Raw genomic sequence first — 13,220 nt, 5'->3', positions numbered from 1 at the left:
AAAGGACCCAGAATAGTCAAGACAATTTTAAATGAAGAAAACAAAATTAGAGGGCTATGCTATCTGATTTTAAGAATCAGCATAAAGTTAGGACAAAAAAAACCCAGAAAAGTATAGAATTGGCACAAAGTAATTCAACAGAGAAAGGATATTCCTTAACAAAAGGTGCTAGAGTAATTGAATAACTGTATGTTAAAACCAGCTTTTATCTCATACGTAATATAATACTATATACAAAATATTTAATTGAAATGGATCATAGACCTAAGCGTAAGATAAAAAACTATAACACTTCTGGAAGAAAACTAAGAACAACCTTTTTGGCTTGGGTTAAGTAAAGATTTCTCAGCATAGGACCCAAAAAGACAAGAACCATAAAAGAAAAACGAATAAATAAATTAGACTTTCTCAAAATTAAAACTTTGCTCTTGTGATAAAGGCATACTGTCAAGAAAACAAAAAGACAAGCCAAGACTGAAAAAATATTTGCAAAACATACATTTGATAAAGGGTTTGTATCCAGAATATGTAACAAATGCTTATAAGATAAACAACCCGGTTAAAAAAAAATGAGTTAAAGATTCAAACAAATACTTCACTAAAAAGATACACAAATGGTACACAAGCATGAAAAGATATTCAAATCATTATTAAGTAGTGAAATAAATATTAAAACCACAATGAGATTCTTATTCATACCTACTAGGATGGCTAAGATTAAAAAGATTAATAATAGTAAGTGTTTGGGAGGATACAGGGAAGCGAGAGCCCTCATACACTGCTTGGAATTGCAAAATGGTACAGTCACTTTGGGAAACAGTGTCACAGTTTTCTTTATAATGTTGAAAATATACTCAAGCATCCCACTCCTAGGTATTTACTCAAGAGAAATAGTATTTGTCTATAGGAAGACTTGCATGTGAACATTCATAGTAGTATTGTACAAAATAACCAAGTAATGGAAACGACCCAAATATCCATCAGTTAGTGAATTTAGAAAATAGACTGTGGTATGGTAATACATACAATGGGATAATACTCAGCAATAGAAAGGAATACATTGATTCACAAAACAACATGGATGAATCTCAAAGGCATGATGCTAAATCAAAGAAGCCAGGCACAAAGGTCTACATATCATATGTTTCAACTTAGACAAAATTCTAGAAAAAGGCAAATTATAGTGAAAGAGAGTAGACAGTGGTTCTTTGGGGCTGGGGCGAGGGGGAAGGGATTGGTCAGAAAGGGACATGATGGAGCTTTTTGTGGTGAAGAAAATGTTCCGTATCTTGGTTGTGGTAGTTTATGACTGTATATATACATGCCAGTACTCACTGAACTGCTCACTTAAAATCAATGAGTTTTTTTGTGTGTGTAAGTTATAATTAAGCTGATTAAAAGATAAGCTGTACATCCAAATATAAAAAAAAGGGCATTCTCTCACTTGCAAGTAATAATTATAAAATGTTCTTTCAGTTTGGATATACAATCTTTTCCCCTTTGTAAGATAATCATCTCAGTAGGCACATACGTGAAGAGACTACAATGAAGTTTTTCCTCTGGAAATAATGTTCTCCATGATACTTACCAAGAGTAGTGAGTCCCTCTGAGATAGATGTGAGAACATACAGGAGTACAGGAGGATCTAAGTTGGTGATGAAACTCATGTGGTCCTGCGTAAGACATTCCAGGAGTGGATAATAAGACTGGCTCAGTTTCCGATATTGCTACAACACAGAGACAGCTAAGCGTCAAGGGACAGGGAAGCAAAAGACATCTTAAGGTCTAGTGGAAACTGCCATTTATAATATTGGAAATTGTAAACTTACCTAAACACAAATATGTAAAATAAATACATGGTACAAATGACATCTTGATTCACAATTCAGTATTTAAAGGGGGTCTAATAGGAACTTCTTAATCTCTAGAAATCCTAATTTGAAGCTATAGCATAGTAAGTAATCTCAATTTTACATTATATGGCTAACACTTAAATGCAAATAAAATCTCTGTAGTATGGAATTTAGAAGGCTGAATTATTTTTCTGGATGGGGATACTGTAACACTGAATAATATTAATAGTTGCAAGGCAGCCTTTTTTTTTTTTTAAATACAAAGGTATTTGCTATTATAATAGGACTTGACATAGTCCATTGTACTTATAAAATGCCAATCCACCTAACTAAATCATGATTTGGTCAATGGCTTAGTATATACTATGGGCAAAAGATAATTGCATGAGAAAAATAACCTAAACAACTTAAATGGAACTCAAACCAATTTCAAAGAAGCATAACACTCATAAGAGAAATAAATCAGAACAGTATTTATTAAAGACCACGTCCATAAGCACATGGGGTGCTTATTAAAAATGCAGTTTCCTGATCCCCACTCCAGATCACCACATGGAAAGCTCTGGAATGAGGTCTTGACACATGCATTTTAAACATGCATGCTAAGGGAGTCCTATGCACCCTTATTATTGAGAGATATCAAGTTAAAGATTGCTTGCCTGTCAGAAAAAGGATTAGAGCAATTCCTGAAGCCACAATCAGTTTTTTTTGGTGGACCTCACTGTAGTGAAGAGTCCTCTCAGTGAGGTAAGCTGTCAACACATGCCTGATCTGAGTCAAGTTTCTATTTTATAATTTGTCATATAGGCAGCCTTCAATGAGCATCCCATTCTACTACTGAGGTTAAACCACTCTGGCTTGAGATGTGGTTCTATTGAGACTACTTAGAACAGTGGAGAGGGTGCCACTAGTTCACTGGTCCATTCTTGTCAAAGAGCATTTCTCACACAGGTTGACTAACAAAGGCCCCTGTCTCCCCTTGGCAGGGAGCAGGGGAGAAAGCCTGAACTAAGCCTGAGCATGAATTTGGTTGTTGCTGAAGTAATTACTACAACTACATTGGGCATATATTAGCTTTTTTTGTAATCAGGCAGAGATGTTTAAAAAAGGCGATAATGACAGCTCAGTGGAGGAGCCTGGAAATTTAAAATTCCAACCAGCACCCCTGGTGATTCTCCTGCACCTCAAAGTTTGAAAACCACTGACATAAATCATAGAAACTAGATGGTAGAGTTGAAAAGGGACCTAGAGATCACCTTATTTAATTTACTAATTTTAAAGGTGAGGAAATTGAAGCCTGGAGAAATAGAGAAGGTTATTTATTCAAGGTAAATAACTAGTAAGTGGCAGAGGTGAGACTGTGCACCCATACACTCAACTCTGAGTTCACTCTTTCTGCCACATCAGAACTTTCATGGAAAGGAAGGCCAGATAGTAGGGGAAGCTGATGGAGTAGGAGGAGGAAGGAAGAAAGGAGAAGATCCTGCAGACATTCCTGCATTTCTGCTTCAGGAAACAGACATTTTCTGAATTATGATCATGTTTATAAGCAATTAGTTGAAATTGCTAATTACATTTTCTAGCTGCTGAACCTGGAGCACTCTGAATGACCAACCTGTCAGAGGTGGTAGCTGCAGTTTTCAAAACTATGCATTTAATTATAGAGATACAGCCACTTTAGTTGTTCAAATTATGTAAGTTAAATCAAGATGCTGTCCTAAAACATAAAATGTTCTGGTGCTATCTAACTCCCTGGGCTTCATTATAACCATTCCAAGCCTGTGGTGGTGTTACTTCACATTTCACACAATGACTCCCATGATGCATGATTGCTTACTAGCAAGTCACTGTGGGACACTGACAGCAGCATTTTGACAAAGGCCTGGAGTACATTGTCAAAATGGTTGTCCCCATACAACTTGAAGACGCCAAAGCTGACATAATTTCCACACAAGGCAGATTTGAGAGCTGAATAGCAGATGGAGATGCCCTTGAGTTTCATTGGATAAATCTGATCTTTTGAGAGGCTCCCAAGGGACAGGATCTGATTACCTGTTTTAGGGTAAAAGCAGAAAGAGAAAGTGATATAAGTAGATGTAATTCAAAGCAGTTATGAGGCACATTATTTAACATTTTTACTTTATTCCTAAGGTTCACTTCCTATCATAAGACTTATACCATCCATGTAATGACAAATATAAATATATATGACAATTTACCTGAGAAGTACAAATGGCCCAAGGAAAACCAATCAAGGGTATTGGAAAAGTTTTGTATTTTTATCTGGATGGTGATTATATGAATATATAGATAGATACGAAATATGAATTCATACAATTATATGAATATATAGATAAAAATTCATTGAGTTGTACTCTTAATATTAGTTCACTTTACATACTTTATGTGTTATCTCTTCTTCAATAAGATGTTAAAAAATAGGAGTAAATAACCAACTAAGTCAAGAGAAAAAGATAGCCTAGACTGAGATATTAAGTTACTCTAAATTCTGGGATGGATTTTCAATGGTTTTACATGAATTTGATCTTGAGTTACTTCACTTTTAGAAGACTCACAGGTTCGGTACATGAATTAGATGAAATAAGACACATACGAAGTTCTTTACACAGTTCATAACAAATGTTACTTCTTCCTTTTTTCCTTAGATCATTTTTCGGATGATTATTTAAAAAACTGTACTTAAATTCTATGTTGACGATCAAAGGACAAATAAATACTTACATAATCACCTTAAGATTTTTTAGAGCAGTTAGCATTTATAATCAACAGCTTCTGTTTCTGAAATGTGTGCAAGTAAGCTATGTTTCTAGGCAATACCCAAGAATGCTTTTTGAAAAACTATAAAGTCATACGTGTTTCTTACCTTCATTTTTTCCTATTTAAGTGAGTACTGCTTCTATAATTGAAACTAAATTCAATTTACAATATTTAGAGGTAATACTATTGTGGTTTTGTACTGCCTCAATCAGGCTACCTAAGAATTAAGTTTCCCAGAAGTCATTTCCCTGTATGGTAGTGGGCTAGAATTGGGCAAAAGAGAAACCTGCATTTGTAAGGTCCAAGTGACTAACAGCCATGTTTTTGTGAAAATTACTGTCATCAGAGATGGTGAAAAAAAGAGCATAAATGCCATTGGGTTTCACTTTGTCCTTATTCTTTCCTCCTCTGTGACTAGAATCACCAACTCTGCTGATGAATGACTCCAAGGCCACCACCAACTACTGTGCAGCAAATTTCCAGAATGGCAGCTATGCAGAAGCAACAGTCTTCCAATGACTTCTATCCTACACCAGTTCCCCTCTCACTCCACATCTTTTCACGGCATGTGTCTAGCTTCTAGATTTTTGCAAGCTCCAATTTGTCCATCTATGCCATTGTTTCAGGAGGGCTGATTAGTGATTTTTCTCCTAAACTTTCAATTCTCACTTTTGATCTATTTCTCCATCTTCACCCAAGATGGTGCAAAATCTTTTTTTTTTTTTTTATGATGCAAAATCTAATTCATAAAATAAATTCCCTATTCTGTAAATGTCATAGTGCTTGTCTTTCTCTGTTTGGACCCTGACAGATGTGTGTATTATGGTAATCACATGTGTATCAAGTGGTTAAGAAGGAGCAATACTTCTGGTGGAGCATGAAACACAGGGCCGCCCCATAGAGGTCTCTTCCCCTTGCTGAAACACCGCCACGCACAGGTCTTCTTCTGTGCATCCCTAGAAGCCCACAAGGCTTTGCTTATAATTTACACATCCAAATGACAACACCTGACCCACACCTTCAAACTAGAAGGCTGAGACGGATCCTAGAATTTACTCCATATTAAATTCTGTACCCTCTTTCATGACCTCATCTTAACTTACCTTAGAGATATACAGTAAGTTCCATAAAGATTCAACTCAATATGACAACATTTACTTAACAGCTACCACGTGTGAGGTGCTAGGACAAACAAATGAATGAAATAAAATTTCTGCTCTGAGAAAGTTCAGTCTGGTGAGGGAAATAGACTTATAAATCAATGATCCCATACAATGTGACAAACACAGAGAGGTGTGTTAAAATGTTAGGGGAAAGAAGAAGAGACTGGCTGCTTGGGCAGGAAGGCAGTGGGGAATGGCTTCCCAGAACAGGTTATTTCTCAAGGACCAAACACAGTTTTCTAGGTAGACTGAGAGGGGGAGGAGTGTGTGCTGGGTAGATTAAGTGCATAGGCACAGGGGTCTGAGAAAGCAGGGTACTGCGGGAGAAGAAAGTTGTCAACCACTGCTTTTCTACCTTCGCTCAAAGTCAATATAAACCAAGGTAGACATTCCCCCATTCTTTCTTTCCCAGAAAAAGAAAAGCACTGCTTGTATGTGATGAAAAGAGCTAGGGTAATTTGGGGGTATGTATGGTTTACACATTCTGGTTTGTTGGAAAGGTGCCAGAGTCAAAGGGAGAAAACTGGATCATCTTTTGGGGTCTTTTTATGCTGATGTCCTTATGGGAGAATTAAACATCTTATATTCTGTAGCAAAAGTTGGAATAGACAGACCAAGAACTGTGATGGTCAAAATTTAAAATTTTGATTTTAAAGTGTTGGATAACCTATCATCAGGAAGGATTGCCTATTTAGAATTATAACTTTCCTCTCTGTGTTAAAGTTCAATTTAATATACATAACATGTCTTTTGGACTGTTCAGACATATCTGTGTTAATTTGTGTACCATCATGACCTTGGAAAATTAGAATGAGTAATACTTTTGAAATAGGAAACTGCATCTCCCTGTGCCCAGGTGCCTCATCATTCCATGGTGGTGATGAAAGACCATGGGAGAGAAGGCCTGGCCAAGTCATTTATTCACTGTAATTCAGCTTTATTTAATACATGATATTCAATAATACTTACTGCAATTGGGCGCCCTGCCCCCCAAAAGCTTATCATCTCACAATTAGACTCACATTACTGTAAACAAAAGTGACAGGGCTGAAGTCTGGTTGTGAAGTTCCTTTATAGGTGTGACAACTCTCCTTTGTCTACCCTGTTCACCCCATGCCTGGAAAGTGCTACCTCCCTCTTTCCTTCAGGAAAGAAGCTCCTGGGAGGCAGATCTTATATGACACTGAGGGACAGCTGGCAGTGAAGGCACTGTCAGGCTGGAAGCCACTGAAGCCAGTGACAGTTACCACTCTGGTACCACTGTAGCAGCACAAAAGGAAGTGGTATGTACCTTAATGAAATAAAGATTTCCAAACCTGAGAATCAAAAGAAAAATCTCTAATTGTTTCCCACTGACTATAATGCCATGATTGTGGGCAGGAGAATAGGTACTGTTACCTTAACATTAGGCCTGGGCGAATGGGTGCAGAGGCTGCTCTGGGGCTCAGGGAAAGAACACTGTGAAGTGAATGGATGACCTGGCCAAAGGCCATTGTGGACAAGAGTGGGGGGCAGAGGTATCATGGAATTTCTGTTCTTACTCTTGTACATGTGCAGCAGGAAAAGAAATCTCGCTAAAAATAAGGAAAATAAGGAAAAAACTGAGAAGCTCAGAGGACTCCTGATACAGATAATGCAGCTTATTAGAAACATTTTCCTCATTGTTAGCTCATATTAATTGTTTGGGTTCTTCTTTTTAACCTCTATTCTCTGTCCTTTTTTAAAAAACTCTTTTTGTTGTTTTGTTTTTTTGGGTTAGCTTCTAGCACTCAGAAGTACTCTTCTAGACAATTCTCAAGATCTAGATTCAGAAAAGGACATACATTAAAACAGCAAAACCTCCTCTTTTGTTTATCTGAGATCTACTTCAGGTCTTTAAAAAAAATTTTTTTAAACTTTTTTTTCCTTCTGAGACCCCACCTCTTCCTTGAGTGACTGACTCCATGATGTTCTCTTCCTACACTCCAAGAGGCATGGCCTTCCTTCATAGGCCTCAGCTGGAGAACTATATAAAAGATAATATTCTAACAGAAGATTAACATATAGTGCATGAGGTAATGTTGAACCAGGTTGGCTTCTGAGACATACTGATTGGAGTTTGAATCTTACATCTTTCCTTACTACCTAAGTGTCTGAGCAGACCATCAACTCCTGTAAGTCAATATCTTCATTTATAAAAATAAGGATAATAACAGCACCTATAACTCACAAGGCTCTTATGTGGAGTAAAGGAGAGAGCATATGTAAAGTGTTTACCATAATAACTGGCACAGCACTCAGTAAACGTAAACTATAGCAACATATACAGCTGGGGGTTTATTTCTTTTTGAAGTCTAATAGCCTGTAAGTTCACACATAGGGAGTTATGGCCTAGGAAAGAGGAAGAGGTGAAGCTGGGTGTATGGGGCATAGAAAAGTATACTTCCTTCTAATACATGATTCAGTGAGGTCATGGATATATCTTTGAATACCTTCCCTCCATTTCTTCAGTAGAGAATCAGCTGCATGGGGTCACAGGGTGGTTCTTTACCCCACATTCTACCAATTCTCTGTGTCCTCAAAAGAATACTTAAAAAAGAAGGTTCAAGGGATAAAACACTATAGTAGCATCTTATATCAGGAAGAACTAATAGTATGAACAATGCTATTCCTGGCTTATAAAACAATCCATTACATTGATTTACTTTTCTTTTTCCCTTTTAATCTCTAAAATTTTAAAGTGATATTTAGCTGACAGCTCGATAGGTTGAATGTCTTCATTCATCATCAGAACTGTTATGGAAAGAGAACCACAAGCTTGTTGATATTACTATAGGTCTCTCTGCAAAAATCTTATGAGGTCCCTGGACATAAATGATTTGGGACAGAACTGAAGCTATGAAGAATGGAAAGGAATATAGTATTTCCATTTCAGATGAAAAAAGATTAAAAAAACAGGGCAGTGTTGATAAGGATACAGGAAAATAAACAAATTGTTGGAGATGTAAATTAGCATAATCATTCTAGAGGGCAATTTGATAATATTTATTAAAAATATTAAAAATAAATAAATAAAAATATTTAAAATGTGTAAATCCACTTCTGGGAATATATTCTAATTTTAAAACTTCATTACAATATCTGCCTATCTACTAGCTAGCATCTGCACTCACGTGCACTGTCTCCTGTAAAAGCCCTTCGATATGTTCAACTAGCTTCTATCTCCTCTTATGTACTCAGGACATGGCACCAATAAATTTCTCCCTTTTCCTCCTATGCAATCTCTTTTTCCTATTAGATCATCTCTTTGGAATCTAAGTCATGCCATTATATCTTCCATTAAAAAACAACAACAACAACCTCTTGGCCTTACCTCCCTGCTAGATAGTACTCCCCTATATAATAAAACTCTTCCAAAGAACTGTCTTCACGGTCTTCAATTCTCCTCCTCTCATTCTCTTTTATGCCCACTCCACTGAAAATGTTCTTTTCAAGGTTCCCAATGACCTCTTTGTTGCCAAATGTAATGGTCAATCCTTATCTTGATTCATGGACAGCTTCTGCTCCAGCTGACTACCTCTCTTTCCTTGTCTTCCAAGACACACACTCCTGATCTTCTTTTAACTTCAGTGCTTGCTCCTTCTCACTTTTCCTTTGCTGGATGTTCTTCCCCTTTCCCTTTAACACTGGAGTACCCAGGACTCAAACCCAAGTCTTCTCTATTTATATTCACTCACCACCTAGGTGGTGATCACCTAGGTGATCTTCACTATTTTTGCAACTTTAAATATCATCTAAAAGTCAATGACTTCCACATTTGTTTCTCTAGATTGGCCCTAACTCTAAACTTCAGACTCACATCACCAACTCTGTGTTTCATATCCCCACTGGGATGTCCAATCAACATCTTGAACTGAACATGACCAAAATGGAACTTTTCATTCTCCTCGCATGCATCTCAGTTAATGGTAACTTCATCTTTCCAGTTGTTCATGCCAAAATTTCTTGACTACATTATTTCTCTTGTACCACATTTTCTTTTTCTTTTTTTAAATTTTATTTTATTTTATTTATGATAGTCACAGAGAGAGAGAGAGAGAGGCAGAGACACAGGCAGAGGGAGAAGCAGGCTCCATGCACCGGGAGCCCGATGTGGGATTCGATCCCGGGTCTCCAGGATCGCGCCCTGGGCCAAAGGCAGGCGCCAAACCGCTGCGCCACCCAGGGATCCCTGTACCACATTTTCAATCCATCAAGAAATTTGCTTTACTTTCAAAGTATACCCAAAAATCTAACCACTTCTCACCACTCCTACTATCACCTTAGTCAAAGCCAATATCAAATCATGTTACTCCTCTGGTCAAAACATTCTAAAGTTCCTCTATTTCACTTGGAGTTAAAATCATAGCCCTGATAATTGTCTGCAGGGATGACTTTACATGAAATTGTTCTTGTTATAATGCCCCCTTTTGTTCACTTTGCTCCAGCTACTGATTGCTTGGCTGTTCTTCAGACATGCCAGATACATACACTGTTGCCTCAGGACCCTAAAACTTGGTATTCTATCAGTCTAGAATACTCTTCCCAGAGAAATCCACACAACTAACTCCCTCATTTACTACATGTCTTCACTCAAATGTCACCTTCTCAATGAGGCTTACCTCTATCCCTTTACTTAATTTACTGTAACACGTTCTCCAATCTCTGGTACTTCTAATGTTCCTTCTCCTTCCTTCCTACCTCTCTCTCTCTCTCTCTCTCCCTACTCTCCCTCTCTCCCTCCCTCCCTTCCTTCTTCTTTCTTTAATTGCACTTATTACCTTCTAACATACTAAATGATGTCTTTTTCAGTTTTGCTCACTGATGTATCCAGAGTCAGGAACAGTGCCTGCTGCTCCCAGCATACATTTGTTGAATGAATGAAGCTCACAAAGCTAAATGTACAAAGTTGCTTACTGAAACAAAGTATAGGATAGTAAAAAAGTACATGTTTATAAAAAATCACATTTATTAAAAGGTGAATAATAAATTATAGTATGACCATAAAATGTATACTTTTGCAGCTATTTAAGAAGATGTGGTAAGGATGCCTGGCTAGCTCAGTCAGGGAGTGGGTATGTCCAACTCTTGATTTCAGGGTTGAGTTTGAGCCCTACATTGGGTGTAGAGCTTACATAAATAAACTTGAAAAAAAAAAACCCTTAAAAATAAATATATTGATATATGTTAGCATTGAGCAATGGCCATTATATAAGTAAAAAAGTCAATTACATATCAGCAAGTATATTATACTATTTTTGAAAAAATATATCTATATGTACACATAAAAAGTATGAAAGAGCACACACTAAACTGCAAATAATGGTTTCCTTTGGATGATGAGATAATCAAGATTTTCACTTTCTATTCTCTAGAGCATTTCTGAAATTCTGCAGTTTGCTAATAGACCATGCTAATGCTTTGTATTCATATAATTTTGTAAAAGCTACTGTCTACTTCAAATAGCATCTTTAAACTTCTGGGCCCTATTCTATTCCTTCAAAAGATACTTCCTTATCTGACTCCTCAGTTTGAGTTAGAAGCTTCTGGGCTACCATAGCACTCTGTATGCTTCTCAAGCATAAAAGTGAGTACAACGCATCCTAAGTCTTCATTTACTTGACTGAATCCTCTGCTGGACTCAAGTTCCTCAAGAGAAGAATCAGTAAGATTCTTTTTAGTGTGTTGTAAGTCTTATTCCTTATAACTCTCACACCATCAGACACAGAGTAAATGCTCAATAAATGCTAGCTGCCTGGATGAAAGAATCCACTGCACTCTACACATTTGTTTGGAGATCACTCTAATTTGATAGCTTATTCAGTATTTTCTGCTTGTGTGCAAAGGGGAGGCAAGTCCAACATGTGTGGATCTGCTATGGAATGTGTTCCTCAAGGTCTTGCTTTGGTAAGCCACCTGATCTTGGTGCTGGGATCCTCAAAGTGTTCTTCATTCCACTGCCTCCAGAAGACTTTTGTGAATTTTACTGTACTACTTTGTCACTCTATGTCCCCAACCAAGTTTCTTATAGGATGTAAGGCCATGTACATGGTCCCTGGGTAGTTTGTTTTAGAACTGTTATTTCCTGGTGACATTTTATGAAGTCTCTAGTTATTTCAAGACCAATGCATTCTTCAACTACCTTTTAGTAATCATTCAAACATAAATATACAATCATAATCCTTCATCCTTACAATCCTTGTAATAGTACATGCCAAGTAAATTAAAATAGTAATTTTCAAGCTCTTTTACCAAAAAAAAAAAACAAAACCCAAAACAAACAAACAAAAAAACCAACAACAACAACAAAACCACAACACTTTTCAAAATGGTGATCCCTTTTACAAACAAATCTAGTGCAACTGCATAGCTGGGTGGTTCTGGTCAAGGCGGCAGTAGGTTGCCTTCCTCCGCGCTATCTGAAAGGCCTCCATGGTACTTTCACAGATTTCTTGGGCTGTGCAAAACCCAGTTGGAAAACCACTGGTCTGTTTTCTAGGTCACAATAAACAACAGTGGTTTGTACACTGCTTTACAAATCCAATTTAAGCATACGATTAAGTCATACCTTAAATGCACGTGGAGCATATATACTGCTTTAAAGAACCCTGATGTAAATTCTTACATGTAGTGAATAATCCTAACTGTTCTACTGACTTTTAAAGTTTAGGTTTTCACACACTGAGCTCTCTTAAAATCAGGTATCTAAGGAGGGAATAAAAGCCTTCCCATTTTGGCTAGTCTTACAAGAACAATCACTATTTCTCCCTTCTGTGCACTCTTCAACCAATAGATGTCACTAAAGATACCAATACCCAGAGGCTAAGGGAAGAAAAGATTAGACAAATGGAAATTGAGCATAAGAAACATCCAGTTCTTAAAACTGAGAAGTAGGTTTCCAAAGTAATAACATTTATTACATTGCATGCAACATTTTAACCAAAAATTTAAGAAAGAAATTTCTTTTATTAAGTTGCTCAGGCTGAATGGATCACAGCACTAAGTTTTGAAATACATGTTCTTGAAGCAATTTAAAACTCATTAGAAATAATAGGCTTGGGCTAGTAGAAAATGTGGTAAAATTTAATCCTCATCCAAATGTTACCTGGGCTGTACAAACAGGAAATTGTTTTGTGCTACTGTGGCTAACCTCATTGCTGACCCTGAGCTGTAATGGCGAGAACAGCTGAGAGCTGAAGCAAAATTAAAAACTTACATCAAAGTATATCATGACAGAATGCAGATAAATAAAACAGCATATCAAAAGTATTATTTTTCTGCCAGTCTCATGGAGCAGCGAGGTAGAGGTGTTCTACAAAATATGCAACAAATCAGGTGCATGTGGAAAAGACTCCCCATGACTGCACCGCCCCAATCACTGACTACCCAAACACTGCCCATGAGACGT

The 13,220-nt window shown here is 37.1% G+C and overlaps 1 protein-coding gene across 6 annotated transcripts in view; it reads right to left on the bottom strand.

Moving 5' to 3' along the window:
• RANBP17 (RAN binding protein 17) overlaps positions 1–13,220 on the bottom strand; it is a 310,774-nt gene that overhangs the window by 38,241 nt on the left and 259,313 nt on the right. For all 6 annotated transcript variants that reach the window (XR_005986931.1, XR_005986932.1, XM_041750025.1 and 3 more), the window contains 2 exons: positions 3,691–3,905; positions 1,589–1,727 (listed from right to left, as the gene is read on the bottom strand). Coding sequence is in view for 4 of the 6 variants with exons in the window: in XM_041750025.1 (XP_041605959.1) it covers positions 1,589–1,727; positions 3,691–3,905 (354 nt within the window). In the remaining 2 variants the exon portion in view is untranslated. The remainder of the gene's footprint in view (positions 1–1,588; positions 1,728–3,690; positions 3,906–13,220) is intronic.

This window comes from Vulpes lagopus, chromosome 3 (assembly GCF_018345385.1).
Source record: "Vulpes lagopus strain Blue_001 chromosome 3, ASM1834538v1, whole genome shotgun sequence".
Taxonomy (NCBI): Eukaryota; Metazoa; Chordata; class Mammalia; order Carnivora; family Canidae; genus Vulpes; species Vulpes lagopus.
This window is presented reverse-complemented; position numbering and strand designations above follow the sequence as displayed.